This window comes from Trichinella spiralis (assembly GCF_000181795.1).
Source record: "Trichinella spiralis strain ISS 195 chromosome Unknown Scfld6, whole genome shotgun sequence".
Lineage (NCBI taxonomy): Eukaryota > Metazoa > Nematoda > Enoplea > Trichinellida > Trichinellidae > Trichinella > Trichinella spiralis.
In genome coordinates, this window is record NW_003526945.1 from 2,344,815 (window position 1) to 2,362,086 (window position 17,272).

The 17,272-nt window shown below is 31.6% G+C and overlaps 2 protein-coding genes across 2 annotated transcripts; both read right to left on the reverse strand.

Moving 5' to 3' along the window:
* Positions 1-691: 691 nt before the first annotated feature.
* Tsp_08190 (protein arginine N-methyltransferase 5) lies at positions 692-1,284 on the reverse strand. Its single transcript, XM_003373551.1, has 4 exons — positions 1,115-1,284; positions 953-983; positions 818-900; positions 692-755 (listed from the first exon to the last, which is right to left on the reverse strand). Exons 1-4 carry the CDS (start codon positions 1,282-1,284, stop codon positions 692-694), a joined length of 348 nt encoding a protein of 115 aa, XP_003373599.1.
* A 734-nt stretch (positions 1,285-2,018) lies between these two features.
* On the reverse strand, positions 2,019-16,691 carry Tsp_08191 (putative PDZ domain protein). The gene is made up of 24 exons (XM_003373552.1): positions 16,433-16,691; positions 16,339-16,361; positions 15,668-15,970; positions 15,452-15,613; positions 15,171-15,392; positions 14,963-15,079; positions 14,159-14,273; positions 13,824-14,025; positions 13,630-13,768; positions 12,760-12,861; positions 12,294-12,394; positions 11,871-11,891; positions 10,672-11,383; positions 10,488-10,595; positions 8,450-8,813; positions 8,052-8,266; positions 7,803-7,897; positions 7,604-7,727; positions 4,588-4,753; positions 3,768-4,012; positions 3,013-3,129; positions 2,520-2,715; positions 2,207-2,352; positions 2,019-2,138 (listed from the first exon to the last, which is right to left on the reverse strand). The coding sequence occupies exons 1-24, from the start codon at positions 16,689-16,691 to the stop codon at positions 2,019-2,021; spliced, it is 4,374 nt and encodes a 1,457-aa protein (XP_003373600.1).
* Between the last annotated feature and the right edge of the window lie 581 nt (positions 16,692-17,272).

Genomic DNA, 17,272 nt, shown 5'->3' on the forward strand with positions numbered 1-17,272 from the left:
ATTAATTTTAACAACGAAACTACCAATGTTTTCACCTGTAAAAAGCAATTTATTTTAATAAGAATTGTTCCTGATTTTCATTGAAGATACAGGAACTTTCAAAATTAAAAATCTTTGTTCACTGAATATTATTGTATTATTAAAATTCACAGATTAGAATTTTTCAAGATTTTCTCATTAGAAAGCGATATGTTTTCAATATGAATATAAATTGAATATTAAATACAAATAGAAATTGAAAATGAATATAAATTTTAAATGCTCAAACCGGAAACTTTATCAAATTTCTCAATACATCATCAATTGCAGCTTTTTGAAATTTACATACCTATAACTGGCACACAATTGCTTGCACTGATCATAAAATTATTTTACAATATGCCGTAATTTCTGAAAAGCGTGGAATGAGTTTCAGCGTTCAAACTGCCGGATACTTCTGAAGATTCGAATAGATGAATGCCATGCATGAGCCCAAAAGTTAGAAATGAATTGTGAATTTATGTAATTTCATAACATTTGTAATGAAAGTTGACCCTGGGCGACTACATATTATACTAATTATGGAAATCAGCATTGCATCGTTTTTAATTAGCGAAAGTGAATTCAAATAGCCGCAAATTTGGTATAAATGGGAAGCTTGGTAATTGAAAAAGATGCTAATAGGGTCCGCATTCTATGAATTGTTTACTTTTTAGCAACGTAAACACTGAAAACGCTTACGTTTTGTTTCGCCGGAAATAATGATTATTTCACAGCTATAATATCAAAAATTTAATTCTATTAATCGTAAAAAACGATATATTAGTAAATATCTAACAGATTCCGTGTCAAAAATGTTTGATGTGCAGAATTTGGCAGCCGCTTCTTCGGTTGAAAGAGAGTTACTGATGGCCAACTTTCCTACGTATTAATTTCCGCTGTACTTGAAACTTGGAACCCATTTATTCCATACCTGCTGGTTAGTTTGGATTGAAACTCTTAAACTGAAACTTTTTTTTAATATGAAACTATAACAATCAAAAAAAGTCCAAATTTGGAAAACAATTTTTTTGCCGATTTTCGCAAAAACAACCAAGTCTATAGCTCATGAAATTTTGCAGTTTTCAGGAAAAACATTTTCCTCCAAAAATGGACTTTATGGGCATCGGTAGATCGGAAATGCTTTCCGGAGTAAAATAAACATCTTCCCGACGTTCCTGGCTGCACAGTTCTCGAGATATGCACTAAACATTGGGAAGCATACCGTTGTATAAAGATAGGCAATATGCCAACTTCAAAGGCCATATATTCCACAACTACTGGGTCGTTTGCGTTGCAATTCTACAAAACACTATCTTTTATCAATATAAAACTATAACAATTTTATTACTGTGCGTATTTGTATGTATCTTTATTTCTTTTTCAATTATACCTGATTTGCTTTCACTTTTTATATGAGTTTTATTTTCACAATTCTTGTTTAAGCAATTTTATTGGTCTGTTGCTATTTAGAAATGGTGTTTATTCAAAATGATGTTTTGATAACAAATGTGATGTATTATTCCATTTTTTCACTTCATAATTTTGAATTTTGTGACACTTCGTCTTCGCATTTTTACTGGAATAGTAACTGCAATTATAATAATGATAATAATAATAATAATAATAATAATAATAATAATAATAATAATAATAATAATAATAATAATAATCGTAATAATAATCATAGTAATTGTTAATATATTGACCATGTGCATTTTGACTGAAATGACAGCTCGTTCTTTTTTTTTGCACCATTTCCAACTTTGTATAGGAAGGTTCCGCACTACTAAATATAACGCAAAACATCAGTGCAACAATAATGGGAAACTATTAACACGTCTTGCACATGTGATGCTGAGTGTACAGGGTCGAAGTAAGATAATAGCTTGTGTTTCAAAAACTGAGCTAAAACTGCTGACCAGAAAAAGCAGCAAAGTGTCCAGTAGCTTCCCGTGTGCAATAAGTAGGAAAACTGGCTGTCATGTCTTTAGGATGGATTAAATTCGTTGCCGAGCAACACGGAGCAAAACCTGGCAGCCAGCTTCTCTGATGAAATTAACTGCCGATGCTTGATCAAGCACTGGTTGATAATTAACAGCCAGAATGCGATCACCGAGCTGAAAACATTGATATTCGGTAAAAAAAATAAAACGCATATTGCTGATTGACAGCTTAATATGTGTACATGAAGCTTTCCGTCTACGAGCGAATTCGGCTGTACCGATGTAATCAGGATTCCTTTGGGTCTCTTACCAACGCCCATTCCCCAAGGTTGGTTTGAATTTTTTGTTAGCTGAACTTCAATGATGTCGTAATTGTTGTCATCCGTATCTGCAATTTGTGTTTTCCTGTCTAAATTATCGATCATGTGAGAAGAAGCGCAAAATAAATCAGTGCCATTTGAAAGTGCGGCTATTGTGAAATATTTTACATTAAGAAAATGATTTGTTTGCAAAAGCCTCTAAATTTTAACAATGCTTTCGAGCGAAATGACATACTTCTGTCGAATTTGAACGAGTGCCTTGAAATTCTATAGAAGCAAGATTTTTTATTGGATTCTTCTCGTGGACTGAGGGATTTGCTTCTACCTTCAGTTTTCATACTTGCTTCAAAACGGCCCTTATCCTTGCGACCACCATGAGTAGTGAATCGTCTGCTTGGTTCAGGAGATATTTTCATGCAGTTTAATAATGCCTGCGATGAAAAATTGTTCAGTAAAAAATACAATCAAATGCACTGCTACCGGTTGTGCTGAGGAGTCACTTGCAGCTGACAAAGCGGCAGCTGCACTTTTTGGCCTGGAAGATGTAACTTTTATTCTTCCTATCTTCAGTTTTACGATGCCAGTAGCAGTCTAAAGCAGCAACAGACAGTTAAGCAAAAAAAAAGGAAAAAGAACCAAATATTTGAATCAAACAATTTTCAACTTTCACGTTTCACATTTGATACTGTTATCTATCTATCATTAAGTGAAATTTATATTGCATGTACTTTCAACAAGGTCGCAGCTTCTTCTTGATAAGACGCTGTCAAATCTTTGCCATTGACGGCTAGCAATTGATCGCCTTGAAATAATCGCCCACTAGATTCAGCTATACCTCCTTTCATCTGAAAAGCAATATTCTTTATCTTAATATAAATGCTTTAAGTTGTTTTACAGTAAATATCAATATGACTGAATAATACCATAAATATTTACATATAACTCAATACAATTTTATGATATTGGCCTATAAAAGCTACAATCGACGTGATTTACAAGATGTTAAATTTACTCAACTATATAATAAATGACAACTAAAATTATCAGTAAAAATAATTATTAATTTAATAATCCTATATATTACACATTGGTGAATAATGAATGTTCAACAATAACAATGCCACAACTTTTAAAAATCTAGACTTTTATAAATCTAAATTTGCTAAATGCGGACGCACTGGACATTTTAATTTTAATATACATATGTATATATATATTTATTTTAATAACCTACCACTTCTGCAATAAAAATGCCAGGTTCATGTTTTCGGCCAACAATGCTAAGACCAAGACCTTTCCCAGGTTTTTTATTTAGCTCCACTTCAAAGATGTCGTAAATGTTTGTAGGATCAAGCAAATTAATTTTCATCTTGGGATCACGATGAACAAGAAGCCGAACTTTGGAAGGCGTTTGTCTAAGCAAATTAATGGCAACTTCGTGCGCTGCATCACGAATAGAACGTCCGTTAACCTAAAAATCCACCAGTGTAAGAGTAACATTTTCATCGTATAAAAATGGTAAATGATCAACAGTGCTTGCAACCTCAAGAATTTGGTCTCCTGCTGCTAATCTCCCGTCCATTGCTGCTGCACCATCTGGGTATATTTCATGAACAACAATACTGCCAAGGATGGTGTCAGAACCGCCGACTAAACTTAAACCAAGACCTTTTCCAGATTTGTCAATTTCAATCAGAGTTTCACATCCTTGCACTATTGAATCTGTAGCTGGATTAGATGCACTTTTCAACGATTTCGTAGACTGTGCTACAAAAAAATATAAATAAATAAAATCACCTGAAAATACAGTTTTGTATTTTCGTACTCAATGCAAGTGGAATAAATTAACATGTAAAATCTTAATTCCAACTTAGTTACTTCACATGATCGACAAAAGCTATCATACTGTTTGACGTCAATATTATTATTAAAATATGCAAAATTAGCTGCTCAGTGGAATTGATATCGAATATTTCTATCACAGATTTTTATTTGCTTATGTTCTGCTGCTTCTTTTCCAGTCCAGCCAAGACTGATAATACTGTTACGCACTGCATTTGGTAGAAAAGTTTGCAATAAACTACAAGCAATGAACATTGCATGCACACTGATTATTTAGTTTTATAGAACCAAGAATGTAAAATTAATTTATAAATTGAAATTTGTATCAACTGATGTGCAAAATACATTGTTTATACAAAAAGCACAAATGAAATTGCTTATACACATATGACTTATAAAAATTGTTTGCAAAAAGAAAAAACGGCTGAAAAGCGCAGTAAAATAAAAGCAGCGAAGCTTACCTGCCACAGTAGTGGATCCCGTTTTGGAAATCTGCTCGCTGACGTCAGTTTTTTCTGCGATTGGTTTTACATCAGTTGTGCGAGCATATTTGGAATGATGATCACAAGCGAAAGTCGTGTGCGTTGAAGTTTCAGCGTCCATCGTAATGGCTGCAGGTGACGTGTCCTAAAATAATTTGAATTTAATAAAAGAAGCAGAAGAAATCACAGCAGAAAATCAATCATTGTGAAGAACAATTACAACATTCAACACAATTCATGACGTCCTGACGATCATCTTTACTCAATCCTACTACTACTACTACTACTACTACTACTACTACTACTACTTGAAAATATCTCGACTTTCTATGGTCAGAACTACTACTAAATAAAATCTTATTGAATTTTCATTCAATTTATGCATTTCTGCTAAAAGGAAAAAGGAAGCAATTCAATTTTAAATTAAATGTAACGCTATAAAGGTTAGTAACATTTAAATAAATAAATAAATAAATGTTTATGCATGCGTGTGTGTGTGTGTGTGGGATAAACCATGCGCATGACAGAAAATTATTTATATTATTTATAAAAATGTTTCCTTCGGTCGTTACTTGCTTGCAAACGCAGCAAGCGCCTGGGTCTGTGTACTTTCAAAATCTCCGCAAAGTTGTAATAATAATCGCTGTAATAATAAACAAAAATCAGGCGCAGAAACGTCAGTTGTTCAGTTTAGTTCATTGTTCAAATGCTCATTTTGTGAATGTGATGCAAATGTTAAACATTTCAGTCGAACAATATACAAAAAAATTTACAAAAGAATCATTTAAAATTCACAACAAATACAAAACCCAAAGGTATTTACTTTGAACTGCTTCCATTGTAGGAATAATTTTGCTTTATTGATCTTCTGTTATTTTCTGATAGAAGAAAAATCCTATCCAAGAATTTTAAATTAAACAGACAGTCAAAAAGAAAGAAAAACTAACAGAACAACGTTAAACAATATGAGAAAAAGATGTTGCATGAATATTTATTTCAAAATTGCAAAGAATACAACAAAATGATAAACGAACAGCCAACGACTGACAAATAATACCTACACGTGAACGGTTCTGATTGTGTGTAAAAATGGAAATTAACAGTGCAGCTTTTGAGTAGAAAGGCAAAGTTTGAAACACAGAACATGCCTGCCTTGTAATGCAATTGAATATTTTACGACAAATCAATACAGAAATTTCTAAGCTATCCAGATTGGGCTATTAAATTTCATTAAACTTCAGTTGCAATCAGCTGTTCAAGAGAGGATCTTTTCAATTGCTGATGCATTTTCATTTGCCGGTATGCGTGTTGTCACACAATTTCTTTTACGTTTCTCATTCACACTCTTCAATATGCATTACTATTATCAAATTATTTAAATTACGCAGACTGGGTTTGATTGAATTTAACATTTAATAAATTTCATCATATTCCATCCAGACGATCCATTGATAGTATATAAAATTATATAAAACTGATTAGCATAGAAAAAAGAAAATTCTCCAAAAACTCCACGCGTAATACTTCCCAGATCATTTATTATAATGCACCATACCATACAAGAAATTCACAATTTGAAATTTGACAATAAAATATTTTGGAAAAATTTCTACCATAAATAATAAGATATAGGATGTGCTGAAAAAGAACTTTTCAAGCCAACGAAATACAATTTCATGATTAACAATGCAAAAATATTTTTTTTTCTACTCTCTCATTTCAATCACTCTGTGACTTTTGGTAGTATATCTTTCCTAATAATCATTGTCATTTATCGAAATGTCCATCAGAAGTTTTTTTTTCACTTTCCTAATAGTAAACTGATTACAATGTTCTAATCAATGTTAGTTACCCTATGTGATGTTAAAATATTTGACGCTTATTGACTATTAAAATATTGCATTTAAAATTACAATTAATAAAATGTACATTAAACAAAAATCCAAAGCAACTGTTCTATTTTTTGATTAATTGATTGACTGATTGCTGGAATGTTCATAAAATGATATGTTTGAGAGAATATAAGAATTGAAAAAAGAAGGCAGAATAACAATATTTAAATAGGCTAATAAAAACTCATTTAAAAATCATGAATTGCAGCATTTGCTGACATTTAGCTAAGGAATATAACACAATTGCAGACACACACACACACATACCAGTGATGTAATATTATTGAAACGATTTCAATTTTAATTCACACAAAGCAGCCGGTACTGAGGCACGTCATCATCATTACTACGTTCAAACGGTGATCAATAATGCATCGTTTATCATTCAACAGTATGCAAAAGTAACTCGCCGTATTTAAAATTTTTTATAAATTTTATAAAATTTAAATGTGATTGATTCAAAGAATAAATAAATTGAAAATACAGTTTTCATTCAATGAGTGAAACATGAAATTTTCACTGTGAAAATAACGTGAATATTAGTTAATTTGTCTAGTTGGAGAAAGAGCTTTTACAAGAAATTTTATTTCAGTTTGAAAATTATATTACTTAATTTAAAATTGATTAGAAAATGAACAAATAGCAATTTTAAAACTACAACTGCAATTTGACAATTTTTAACAAATCATTTTTGCTAAAGCACGTACGTACGTGTAAGTGTTGTAAAATATATCTACATCTAAACAACAAATAGTGGGGTTTCGATTAAGAAAAAAACAATCCCAACAAATATTCCATGAACTGCTTTAGCTCCAACTTTAGCTCGGAGAATTTATTTTTTTTTAACTAATAATATAAAAACTGATCACTTTATTACTTCTTACTTGTTATTTGGAATAAAACAAATTACTTGAATTTTCTAGAGAAGAACAAAATGAATTGAAAAAAAGTTCAATAAATAAATAAATAAATAAATAAATAAAATGAACTTTTGTGTTGACTGGAGTAGCGCATTTATCTTGTAAAATGATATTCACACAACTTGCCTGATGATTCTCTCGATATAGTTGAATAAAATTGAACAGTTTTAAAAAATTACTTACCTCGTGTTGAGATTGCTTAGAAAAGGAAAATTCAGCATGTGGATCAGATACTTTGCGTAAAACGTCTCCACTGGGTTGCATCTTGGCAGGATCAATGGCTAAATCTGCCGCGCCGTTGGGACGTCTAAAAAAATGCATAATTATTATTAATAGCCAATTTGTAGTTGAAGTTTAACACAAAAATAGAAATCGAATTCACCGAAGCACAACAAGTCGTACAATTGAACTCGGTCGGTTCTTAATAATCGACGAAGCATTCAAATGGCTTCGACCATGAATGACCACGTCATCAACCTGAAATCGGAAAAAAAAAGAAACGTTTAAAATCATGCGTTATGGATGACAGAACAAACTATACAAAGCTGTTTGACGCAAGTGGGGAAAAAAATACTTGATAAAGTGAAAAAAATGAAAAATTTAAAAGAGGAAAACTACTAAGCAAGCCGACCTGCAAAATTTCGTCACCAATTGACAGTTTGCCTTGACGAAAAGCTTGAAAAGCGGCACTGTTTTCATCATCAATACCAGCAATAAGTACGGATACTTTCGACCGATCCTTGTTACCGACCAAAGCAAGTCCAAGTCGATTGTCGTTAGCTTTTCTTAATTCAGTTATATGCAATTCACCGTTCAATTCACCGAAACGTTCCAAAAGTTCGTCGTCTACAAATTCATATTCATTGTTGAATTTATTGGATATTAAAAAAAAAAAATTTTTTTCTACGTGAACAGAAAGAAAGAGAAGCTTCACAAAATATGAAAATTAATAAAAATAGAAAGAGAAATGAAAATAAAACCAAGTAGACTGAATAAATAAATTTTCAAGCTTTACACACAAGCACAGACCTAACAACAACTGGTCGTCTTTAACTGACATTGTAGGTGCTTTCACAATACATTCGCCGTTAGTTGACAGTTGTCGAGCTTTGTCATCATTGCATAAATCATCAACGGGCATCGTCGTGTTATCCGGTGAATTATCCAATACATGCTGTACTGTAGAAAGTTGTGATCTCTGTTCAGAATCGATGCTTGCATAACAACGTGAACCAGTCGACGACTTGTTGCTATTTTTCCAATTGTCAATATCAATCGAAGATGACGTCATCTTTTCTTGGCTACCAGGCTCTTCTGAAGAATATGCTTGATTGTCTTGTGTTTGTCCAGTTTGTGCATTTGGCTCGTTTTCAGACGTTGATGACAAATGAGGCTGCAATAAGATCCGAATTCAATAAACACCAATAAGATAAAAAATAAAAAGCACAACTAGCAAACGTATTTATACCATCAAACAACAATGCATGCAAATGTGAACTGAATAGCTGTTGATATATAGTAACAGTAGTCAGTCGATTTCTTTTCTTTTTTAATATCTTTTTAAAGATCACTTTTCCAAAACTTAAAAAAAAACGATAACTGCCCCAATAAAGTGTTTGCTCAGTAAATTCACTAATGGAAGAAATTTCCAGCTCATGAAATACTGTTTGATTAGATTGGAGGAGTGGTTGGGGTTGACAATCGGTTGTGATGGAAAACGAATACCATGCTAATTGATCACTTTCATCGGTAAGCAAATTATCAATTGCACAGAAGTAACGTGCGTTTAAAAATGCTTTTTATAATATTTGAAGAATAAAAAAAACGAACGTGTTCAAACTTTCAGTAATACTAACAAACAAATACTGTAATAGCAACCTTTTGATTTTGAACTAATTTGGAAAAAGAATAAATAAAAGCGATTCGACAAAATTAAATGAAACAGCAAAATCGAGACAAGAAATAAAATTTTTCATGATATTATTTAAATCGATGCCGTCGATTTTGAAATCATTGTTCAATGCAAACTTTTCCAATGTTCAAATTGTAAGCTGAACGTAAACAATGCATCATCAGATCAATTTATTATCATATCATGGCAGCAATACGAAATCAAACATTTGCACTAATGAATGACTTTTCACAATTGTTCAACAACCTCTAATCCTGCATTGTTGCTGTAAAATTTGAAATAATCAAAGAATCGATGCTTTATTTAAAATATCCTCGAAAAGAAAATCAGTCCAACTCCTTTCACTGTGCAAATATTTTTCTAATTATTCATTTCTACTCGATGCAATTATTCAAGCCAAACTCATCTGTTTCATGCTTAATGTTTACATTTTAAATTTCTTGAAATAATATATATGATCAATTCGCTTTTCCATTTTACAACAAAATCACATTACACGCGCTTGATGGAAAAACAAAATTACAAGGCATCAAAGTAACATAAAGAATGCTCAATCAATATAATTATAATGAAAAGAATTGTTTGATAAAGCAAATCACATTTCATTTCAATAAAAATGTTACAAAAATGTAACATTTAAAAAACTGTGATGATCTTTCAGAATTTCTGAACTGAAATGTAAAATATATTAAAGAATATCCTTTATTTTACAAACAAATTCATCATTTCCATTAAATTAATGAAATGCAGTTTGACAATATTAAATTTCACCGACATTATTTTCAGACTTTTAAATATTAACCGTAATTTTGGAATTATTACCAACTGGTATCATTTGTGAGTAAAAAATCAATTACATGTCATCGTATTTGAAAACATCATCTTTTAGTATTTCACTTATATTACTGAATTGAAATTAATAAATTAATCAGCATTGCAAATTATTTTTCGTTGTCGTCATTATTATTATTTTATATTATTTATCAAGATAATTAAATTTTCAAAACAATAAAACCATAATGGTTCATATACCTCTTGCAAAGTATTATTTTTGCAGAGTTGCTTTTCAAATTGTATGTGACTTATCAATATGATCATTATCAACCAACAATATGATGAAATTAATTAACTGAAAACAATAAAACTGCCAATTACCCAAGCAAAACTGAAGCTCTCTAAGATGAGCAACACCGGACTTTCTGCATGACGAATAATATGGACGCACTCTTCATGTGGCCGGTTGATTAGGCTAATACCGTTCACCTGAAAAATAACATAAAAAGCATGAAATTATACTTCCCCCAAAACTACGTATGGATGTAACTCAATTGAAACTCACACTAAGAATACGGTCACCGATTTTAATTTGATTGCACTTCTGAGCAGCACTATTCGGTAAGACACTTTTGACAAAGACACCAGAAATTACAAACGGCTTAACATTGTCACCTTGCATAATTTCAATTTTACCGCCAACTATGCTAATACCCAGATATTGGTCCTTGTTGCGATGGATTTCGACAATTTTGGTTACAGGTTTCAGTTTGGCAATGCCCAATTCAGCGGACTGATTTTCAGCGTATCTATTTTTATCATTGTCCAGTGTTTCCAAATTTTGCACATTTTCTTCGCTTTGCTGTTCAGTTGCTTCATCTGCAACTTCACTACTTCCAATACCTGTACCGACAAAAGGCAATTGTTGTTCGTTGTTGGTTTTGTTTTTTTCCAACAAACTTCTATCGCTTGGTAGATTTGAATTGAAAATTTCCAATTTATCGGATAAAATTGGAATTTGGTAACTTTTTTCCACAACCGAAGGCAATTTCTGTGGATCTTGTTGTTCATCAGATGTTGTCAGTTGCAGATCAGTTGAAGAAAGTTGTTCACCGTTGGCAGTGTCTATTTTATCACCAAATGAATATTCTCTTTGATAAGTAACTGGGCAACTGATTGCCGTTGCTAATGAAAGTGAAGAATTTGCCGACTTGATCCCACTTTCTGATACAGCTATTTCGGACAATTCCAAACTTTTGCTTGACAAATATGGAGATCTACAATTCAGCGTCGCATAAATTTTTATACATGAAAATCCAATATATTATTGAACTTTTTTATAACAAAAATTTGAACGGACTATTTGAACCAAATTAACCGAAACAAATACGATGAAAACTATAAAGTAATAATGGAATGGTTCATTTGCATGCATTTTTATAAATCAACAAATCAAAAGTTATTATAACAAAAATCGACAAAAGTTTCAAGAATGTAAAATATTTAAAAAGTACGAAATGAAAGGATTTTAATTTTTAACACAAAATATGATATAAAACTTGGACACTTGGATAAAGAGAGCAACAATTGGAAATCGTAAAAATGTAAAATCCACATAATTCAAACAATGTAAATCCAAAATAATAACAATTTATGCAACCACTACAAAAAAGCTAACTACTCGTGCATTAACTTCAATTAAATACCTCTGCCACAATGCTACACAAATAGAATAATTTTAAAAATATGCTTTGCTTATCTTACCTGTAATATTCGGGAAATTTCCTAAAAATATAAAAATATCATTTATAATGTTAAAGAACAGTATTTCAGTACAACAAGAAATTTGAAACAAAATCAGCTTTTAATTCAAATTTAAAAAACATTTCAACTGCATGTTGAATTTCAGAAATAATTGATTTTGACCACAATTAAGATAATTTAAATGTTAAAAAAGTTTTGCATTATGCAGCTTGCACATGCATGATTTGTTATTCAACAGCTGCTTGGCAGATGAAAACTATTCCCTCGAAAACTGAACAGACTTATATCCGAATAAAAAAATATATATTCATCTATATATTCAACATTCAAAAATTACATTACAATACACCATTTCCGATGAGACAATTTGAAGTTTTGTGATATTATAAGATATATATAACAGAAATCATTTTTATGTTTTACCTATATAATGCGCAAATTTCTGAATAAACTGATTTAGAATTATTTTCATTAGAGACGCAGTTGAAGCAACAAATATCCGTCTCACAATGATTAATGGACAACTGAAGATGGAATTATTACAAGCTTTGTAATTTCTGGATTTAAAAAAATGTTTCAAAATTTCCGACTTGCATTGCAGTTGATAAGTTGAAAAAATACACGCGATGCGCAACAACTGCTGTTGGCATCAGTGTAAATCCTATGCTGAGGATTCGACAAGCAGCGAGCGCGCATACAAGCATACACACACACACACACACACACACATATATATATATATATATATATATATGTATGCATGTTTGTTTTTTTTTGTGTAACGTATAATTTCTTTTTTTCTCCACACAAAATTAAGCTAACATCGTACTAGAAGCTTATCAATTCCGCAGAGATGGAAAGCTAAAGTTAGATGAAAAAAAATGCTTACTTCAACGAAAGTCCTGTCAAAGAGGAACAACTGCTTCGTTGGTTCATTCTTCTTTGATAAAAATCGTACTTTTTCACGCTTTCCGCTGGCACATATTTCACGCTAAAACAAAGGAAGCAGCATTTGAAAGATGAAAGCAATTTGCAACTGCCATCTGTGACATTGGAAATTATGTTGGAAAAAAATTCATCATTTGCTGCTATATGAAATCCTCACCGAAAAAGTAATAAAACAAAATAGCAATAATAATAATAATAAAGTTTGAGAATAGAAAGAAAGCTCTGTACTACTAAAACGGTTGTTTCTTTTTCATAATTTCACTTTCGAATTTGCCTTAAACAAATTTATTCATTGTCAACTAAATTATACAAACTCAATTATTTATTTATCGCAATAAAAAATAAAAATAAAAACAATATCTAATCCAAAATAATTTATAAATACAATTAAATAATGGAAAATTCGAACAAAAATGCTAGCATATATATTGTACAGAATGTTGTAAGCCAAATGTAATAAGTTATTTCTTGAAATCACATCTTAAATGATAAAAGATTCTTTTTAATTTAGAAATTATTATATTAAATAATTTAAAGTCAGTGTTCATCAACAATACGATTATCATTATTATAATAAAATACGATTTCACCGAATGCTTACCTCTAGTTAATAATTAAATTTGTTAATAAATTGCTTGCAAAACGTATCAATAACAGATTAAATTGTGCAAGCTAAATTTGAATTGTCTTCTTGATGCTTCATTTGAATGCATCCACTTGCTCACCTGCCCTGCTCCTGCTAGTCAGATTAAGAACACTTTTCTTCAACTCAACAAGTTTAAAATTTCGCACATTCTACATATCAAATTACATGAACACCATTTTCCTGGTCAACAGAAACAATGAAAAAACTTTTTTCAGAATGAACACTGATGAATGATGGAAATGAAAATGAAAGAGAAAGTTCACCAACGTACAAGTTTCCAGTATAATAAGATAAAAAATAATTTCTGTAAGCATGATTTACATTTGCGTAAAAGTAAGAGGGGAAAAAGAGTTAATCACCTGATGTCAGATGTAAGCAAATTCACCCGGCGCATGATTGCTTTCACTTGAGCTCTGGAAGCGTGCTTCAAATCTTGACCGTTGACGCTTAAAAGCATGTCGCCAACTTTCAAATGACCATCAAAATCCACAGCACTGTATTTGTCGATCGATTTGACAACACAGCCGCCGGATCCGTACTGCGCAGCTTCTACTTTCACACCTATGAATAGGAAAATCAAAACATTTAGCATTGTTAATTTGTAATTAATTGCTAACCGAAACTGGACAACTTCTTTTTGATTCTTATAGTTTTGGTCAACGATTCAGGAATTGAACATTGCAATTTCACTGACGATGCTGAACTTGAAGATGCGTTCGTTTCCACAGAACAAACAGTCGACGAGATACTCTTGAAAAGATAAAAGATAATAATTTGACATTTTCAGCATAACTAAAATATCTATCAGACTGGACATTATAAAATTGAAGAAAGAAAATTAAACTGTTTGAAAACCAAAATGAGTGCTTCATTTACGTAAGTATAAATTATTCATACGTATATATATGATGCAATTTGTAATGACAACAGTGATCGTTTAAAATGTTATATTGATTTCAATACTATTTAATGATGAGGAAAATTAACAAATTATTCAACTCAATGATATTTAATTTATGATGTTTTTTTTCAATTTCAAAAAATTACTCTTCTACTATATGCAAACATAATAATAATAATAACAGTAATAATAATGATAATGATTTCAAACAATTACACTCGGCTTAATTCATACATTATAAACTTGTCCAAAGATGTAATGATTAATCAGTCTCATTCGAGTAGAGTTATAACACTAGAACAACATTAAACGTATCACATATATTAAAGAATATCGTTTAGCTTTTATTTGCTCATTTTCTTCAATTATTGACAGATACGTCGAGTTTATTTTATCACACAAGTTGTCAATTGAATAAAATCCATTTGATTTTATAAATCTTCCTTTCCCTAACCAATAAATTTTAACCTGCAGTTTTAAATATTTTTCTGATAACACTATTTACATGCTGGATTTAAGATTACATTAAAAACAAAAATAAGAAGATATTTGCATAAAGATTTCCAATTCTACATTTGAAAAAAATCAATTTTTTACCTTTATTGTACCATAAGCGGAAGCAGTAGGTGGAAAAAATGCCTCGTCATATTCTTCTTTTTCGATACAAGGGCTGCTGCTGATGTAATCTGTTAACGGTTCGGAGAGATCTTCAACCTGTCGTAAACATCGAACATTGAAAGGCAGGCAATGAATGAATGGATGATAATTTTAAATAAAGTTTTTCGAAATCAAAATGAGCAGTCACTTCTCCGGTAAGAGTTAACGGTCGAGCAATTTCCAACGTAACAGGACCCACTGGAGTAGCCTTCAGAATTTTGATCGCTTTCTTCAAGCTTAGGTTGGTCATTGGTATGTCGTTCACTGATAGCAACCGGTCACCAGGCAAAATTTGGCCACTCTTTTGCGCTACTCCCTTCGGAATAAGCGAATGCACCACAATTGCTGTACTTTCGCGGTCTATAAAAGCCTAAAAATAGCCTTTTCGCAAAATTGTCGCTATTTTTGTATTTATAGGCAAAAGTTCACCTTGTGCTCAAATATTGTAAATCCAAGACCTTCGCTGCCTTTGACTAGCATTATCCGTTCCGAATAAGGTGACCAAATGATCGCTTTGTCCAGTTTCTCTGACCAGCTATCTGACATATCTTCTTGATCTTCAAATCTGCCCAGCAATTCCATACCAGCTTGCTTAAATGAGTAACTTTAACAGTACCTTGAAATGCAAGTTCAAAATCCACTTACCGTAACTTGCGGCTTTGTAAATTCTGAACGTCGGCGAGCGCAAACTATGCTGACATGCTTTCCCAAATTGCGTAGAACATTCAGTACATCACAGTAACTTTTCCCATACAAAACATCATCGTTCACTTCGAGCAGTTCATCTCCAGGTTTGAGCAGTTCTGCCAATGAGCACAAATCGTTGTCTTCGCTGATTGATTTGATAAAGTGATGTGGACATTGTTCTGAATTTCCTACGATATCCACGGTTCCTTCTAGCGAAATGCCTAAAGTTTCGTCGCATTGACTTCGCTCAAATTCAACAACCTAAACGTATATTCGCAGATATTAAAAGTTGTGTAATATTTACGAAAATATTTAGCATTTGATAAACTACAGCACATGGCGCTGCATATTGTGAATAATGGGAAAAGCACTGATTAGTTGAAAAGAACACCTTTGAACAAGAAAATAAAAACAAAGCGAGTTCTTCTGTTCTGGTGTTTATATTTTATTTTGCTTTTCCTATCCTCAACATTATTTGAGCATTTGCTTTGTTGCATAGAATGCAACAGATACATTTTAAATGCTAAAAAATTAAAATTATCTTTATTATTCATTGTTATTTATTAATCTTATTCTACACAATCATCTGAAATGAATTATTACTGGACTGTGGTTGATGTAAAACAAACCTTTGAGGTATAATTATTTCTAACTGCAAATCTGAAAAATTAACAATTCTGTTGAAAATTTGTAATAAAAATGATATATACATACAAATCTAACCTTCAATGATAAATAAATAAATATTTAAGAAAAAGATCCAACAAGCCCATACCAAAATGTTGTATTCTGGTCCACAAATAGGCTGCCATTTCTTCCTTGTCTCTTCAATTTTGTCACAATTTCCAACAGAAGACGATCGATGTAACGATAACTTGGAATCGTCTTCGCTCTCCCACGAGGTAGTGGCAGCAGAAGAAGGTGGTTGATAAAAATTTCTCGATTCACCAGTTGCTAAAATCAAGTACACGTTCACAATCATCATAAATTTAATGTATAATTAATGATAACAATAAATAGTGCTCAGCAATTTACAAAGCATTGGCAGTAGTTGTTCGTGTGATGGTGAAATGTGGCTGCTTTGCTGCAAACTTAGCTGACTACTGTTGGCAGTTTGTTGTTCCAAAATCTTTGGCAATTGTTCATATTTCAGCTCTTCCAAATCAATATCTCTGATCTGCAAAAACCACGCCCACTAGGTCAGAAGAGCTACTTCACAAGTGCTGGGCAATATGAGGGTGCCTTGCAATAACGGCAACAAAACAAAACACTATCTGTTAATACTTGAAAGTAAGAAAAATAAAGAAAACAGACATTAACCAATTATTATTATTATTATTATTGATAAAAAGTACTTCCAATCGTCCATTAAACTTATGCACCTTATGCATCGAATTTCAACTCAGTAATTATTAGTACTGCAAGTTAAATGGAATTTAAGCATGAAAACATGAATAAAAGAAACATGCAACAAAACAGATAGATACGTATGAATTCGAAGAAAGCATTCTTAGAGTGAAATGCCTACATTTTACTTGTATTCCTTTGTTTTGAAAAATAAAT

What these genes read in the sequence shown, in the direction of transcription:
- Tsp_08190 (XM_003373551.1), bottom strand. Translation starts at nt 1,284, where the DNA reads ATGGCCTTTGAAGTTGGCATATTGCCTATCTTTATACAACGGTATGCT. An exon ending in GTCCATTTTTGGAGGAAAAT is followed by an intron (nt 984 to 1,114) that starts GTTTTTCCTGAA and finishes AAAAAGTTTCAG; the next exon opens with TTTAAGAGTTTCAATCCAAA. An exon ending in CAATCCAAACTAACCAGCAG is followed by an intron (nt 901 to 952) that starts GTATGGAATAAA and finishes ATTAATACGTAG; the next exon opens with GAAAGTTGGCCATCAGTAAC.
- Tsp_08191 (XM_003373552.1), bottom strand. Translation starts at nt 16,691, where the DNA reads ATGATTGTGAACGTGTACTTGATTTTAGCAACTGGTGAATCGAGAAAT. An exon ending in TTGACAGGACTTTCGTTGAA is followed by an intron (nt 12,395 to 12,759) that starts GTAAGCATTTTT and finishes TTCCATCTTCAG; the next exon opens with TTGTCCATTAATCATTGTGA. An exon ending in TTGGTGACGAAATTTTGCAG is followed by an intron (nt 7,898 to 8,051) that starts GTCGGCTTGCTT and finishes TTCCGATTTCAG; the next exon opens with GTTGATGACGTGGTCATTCA.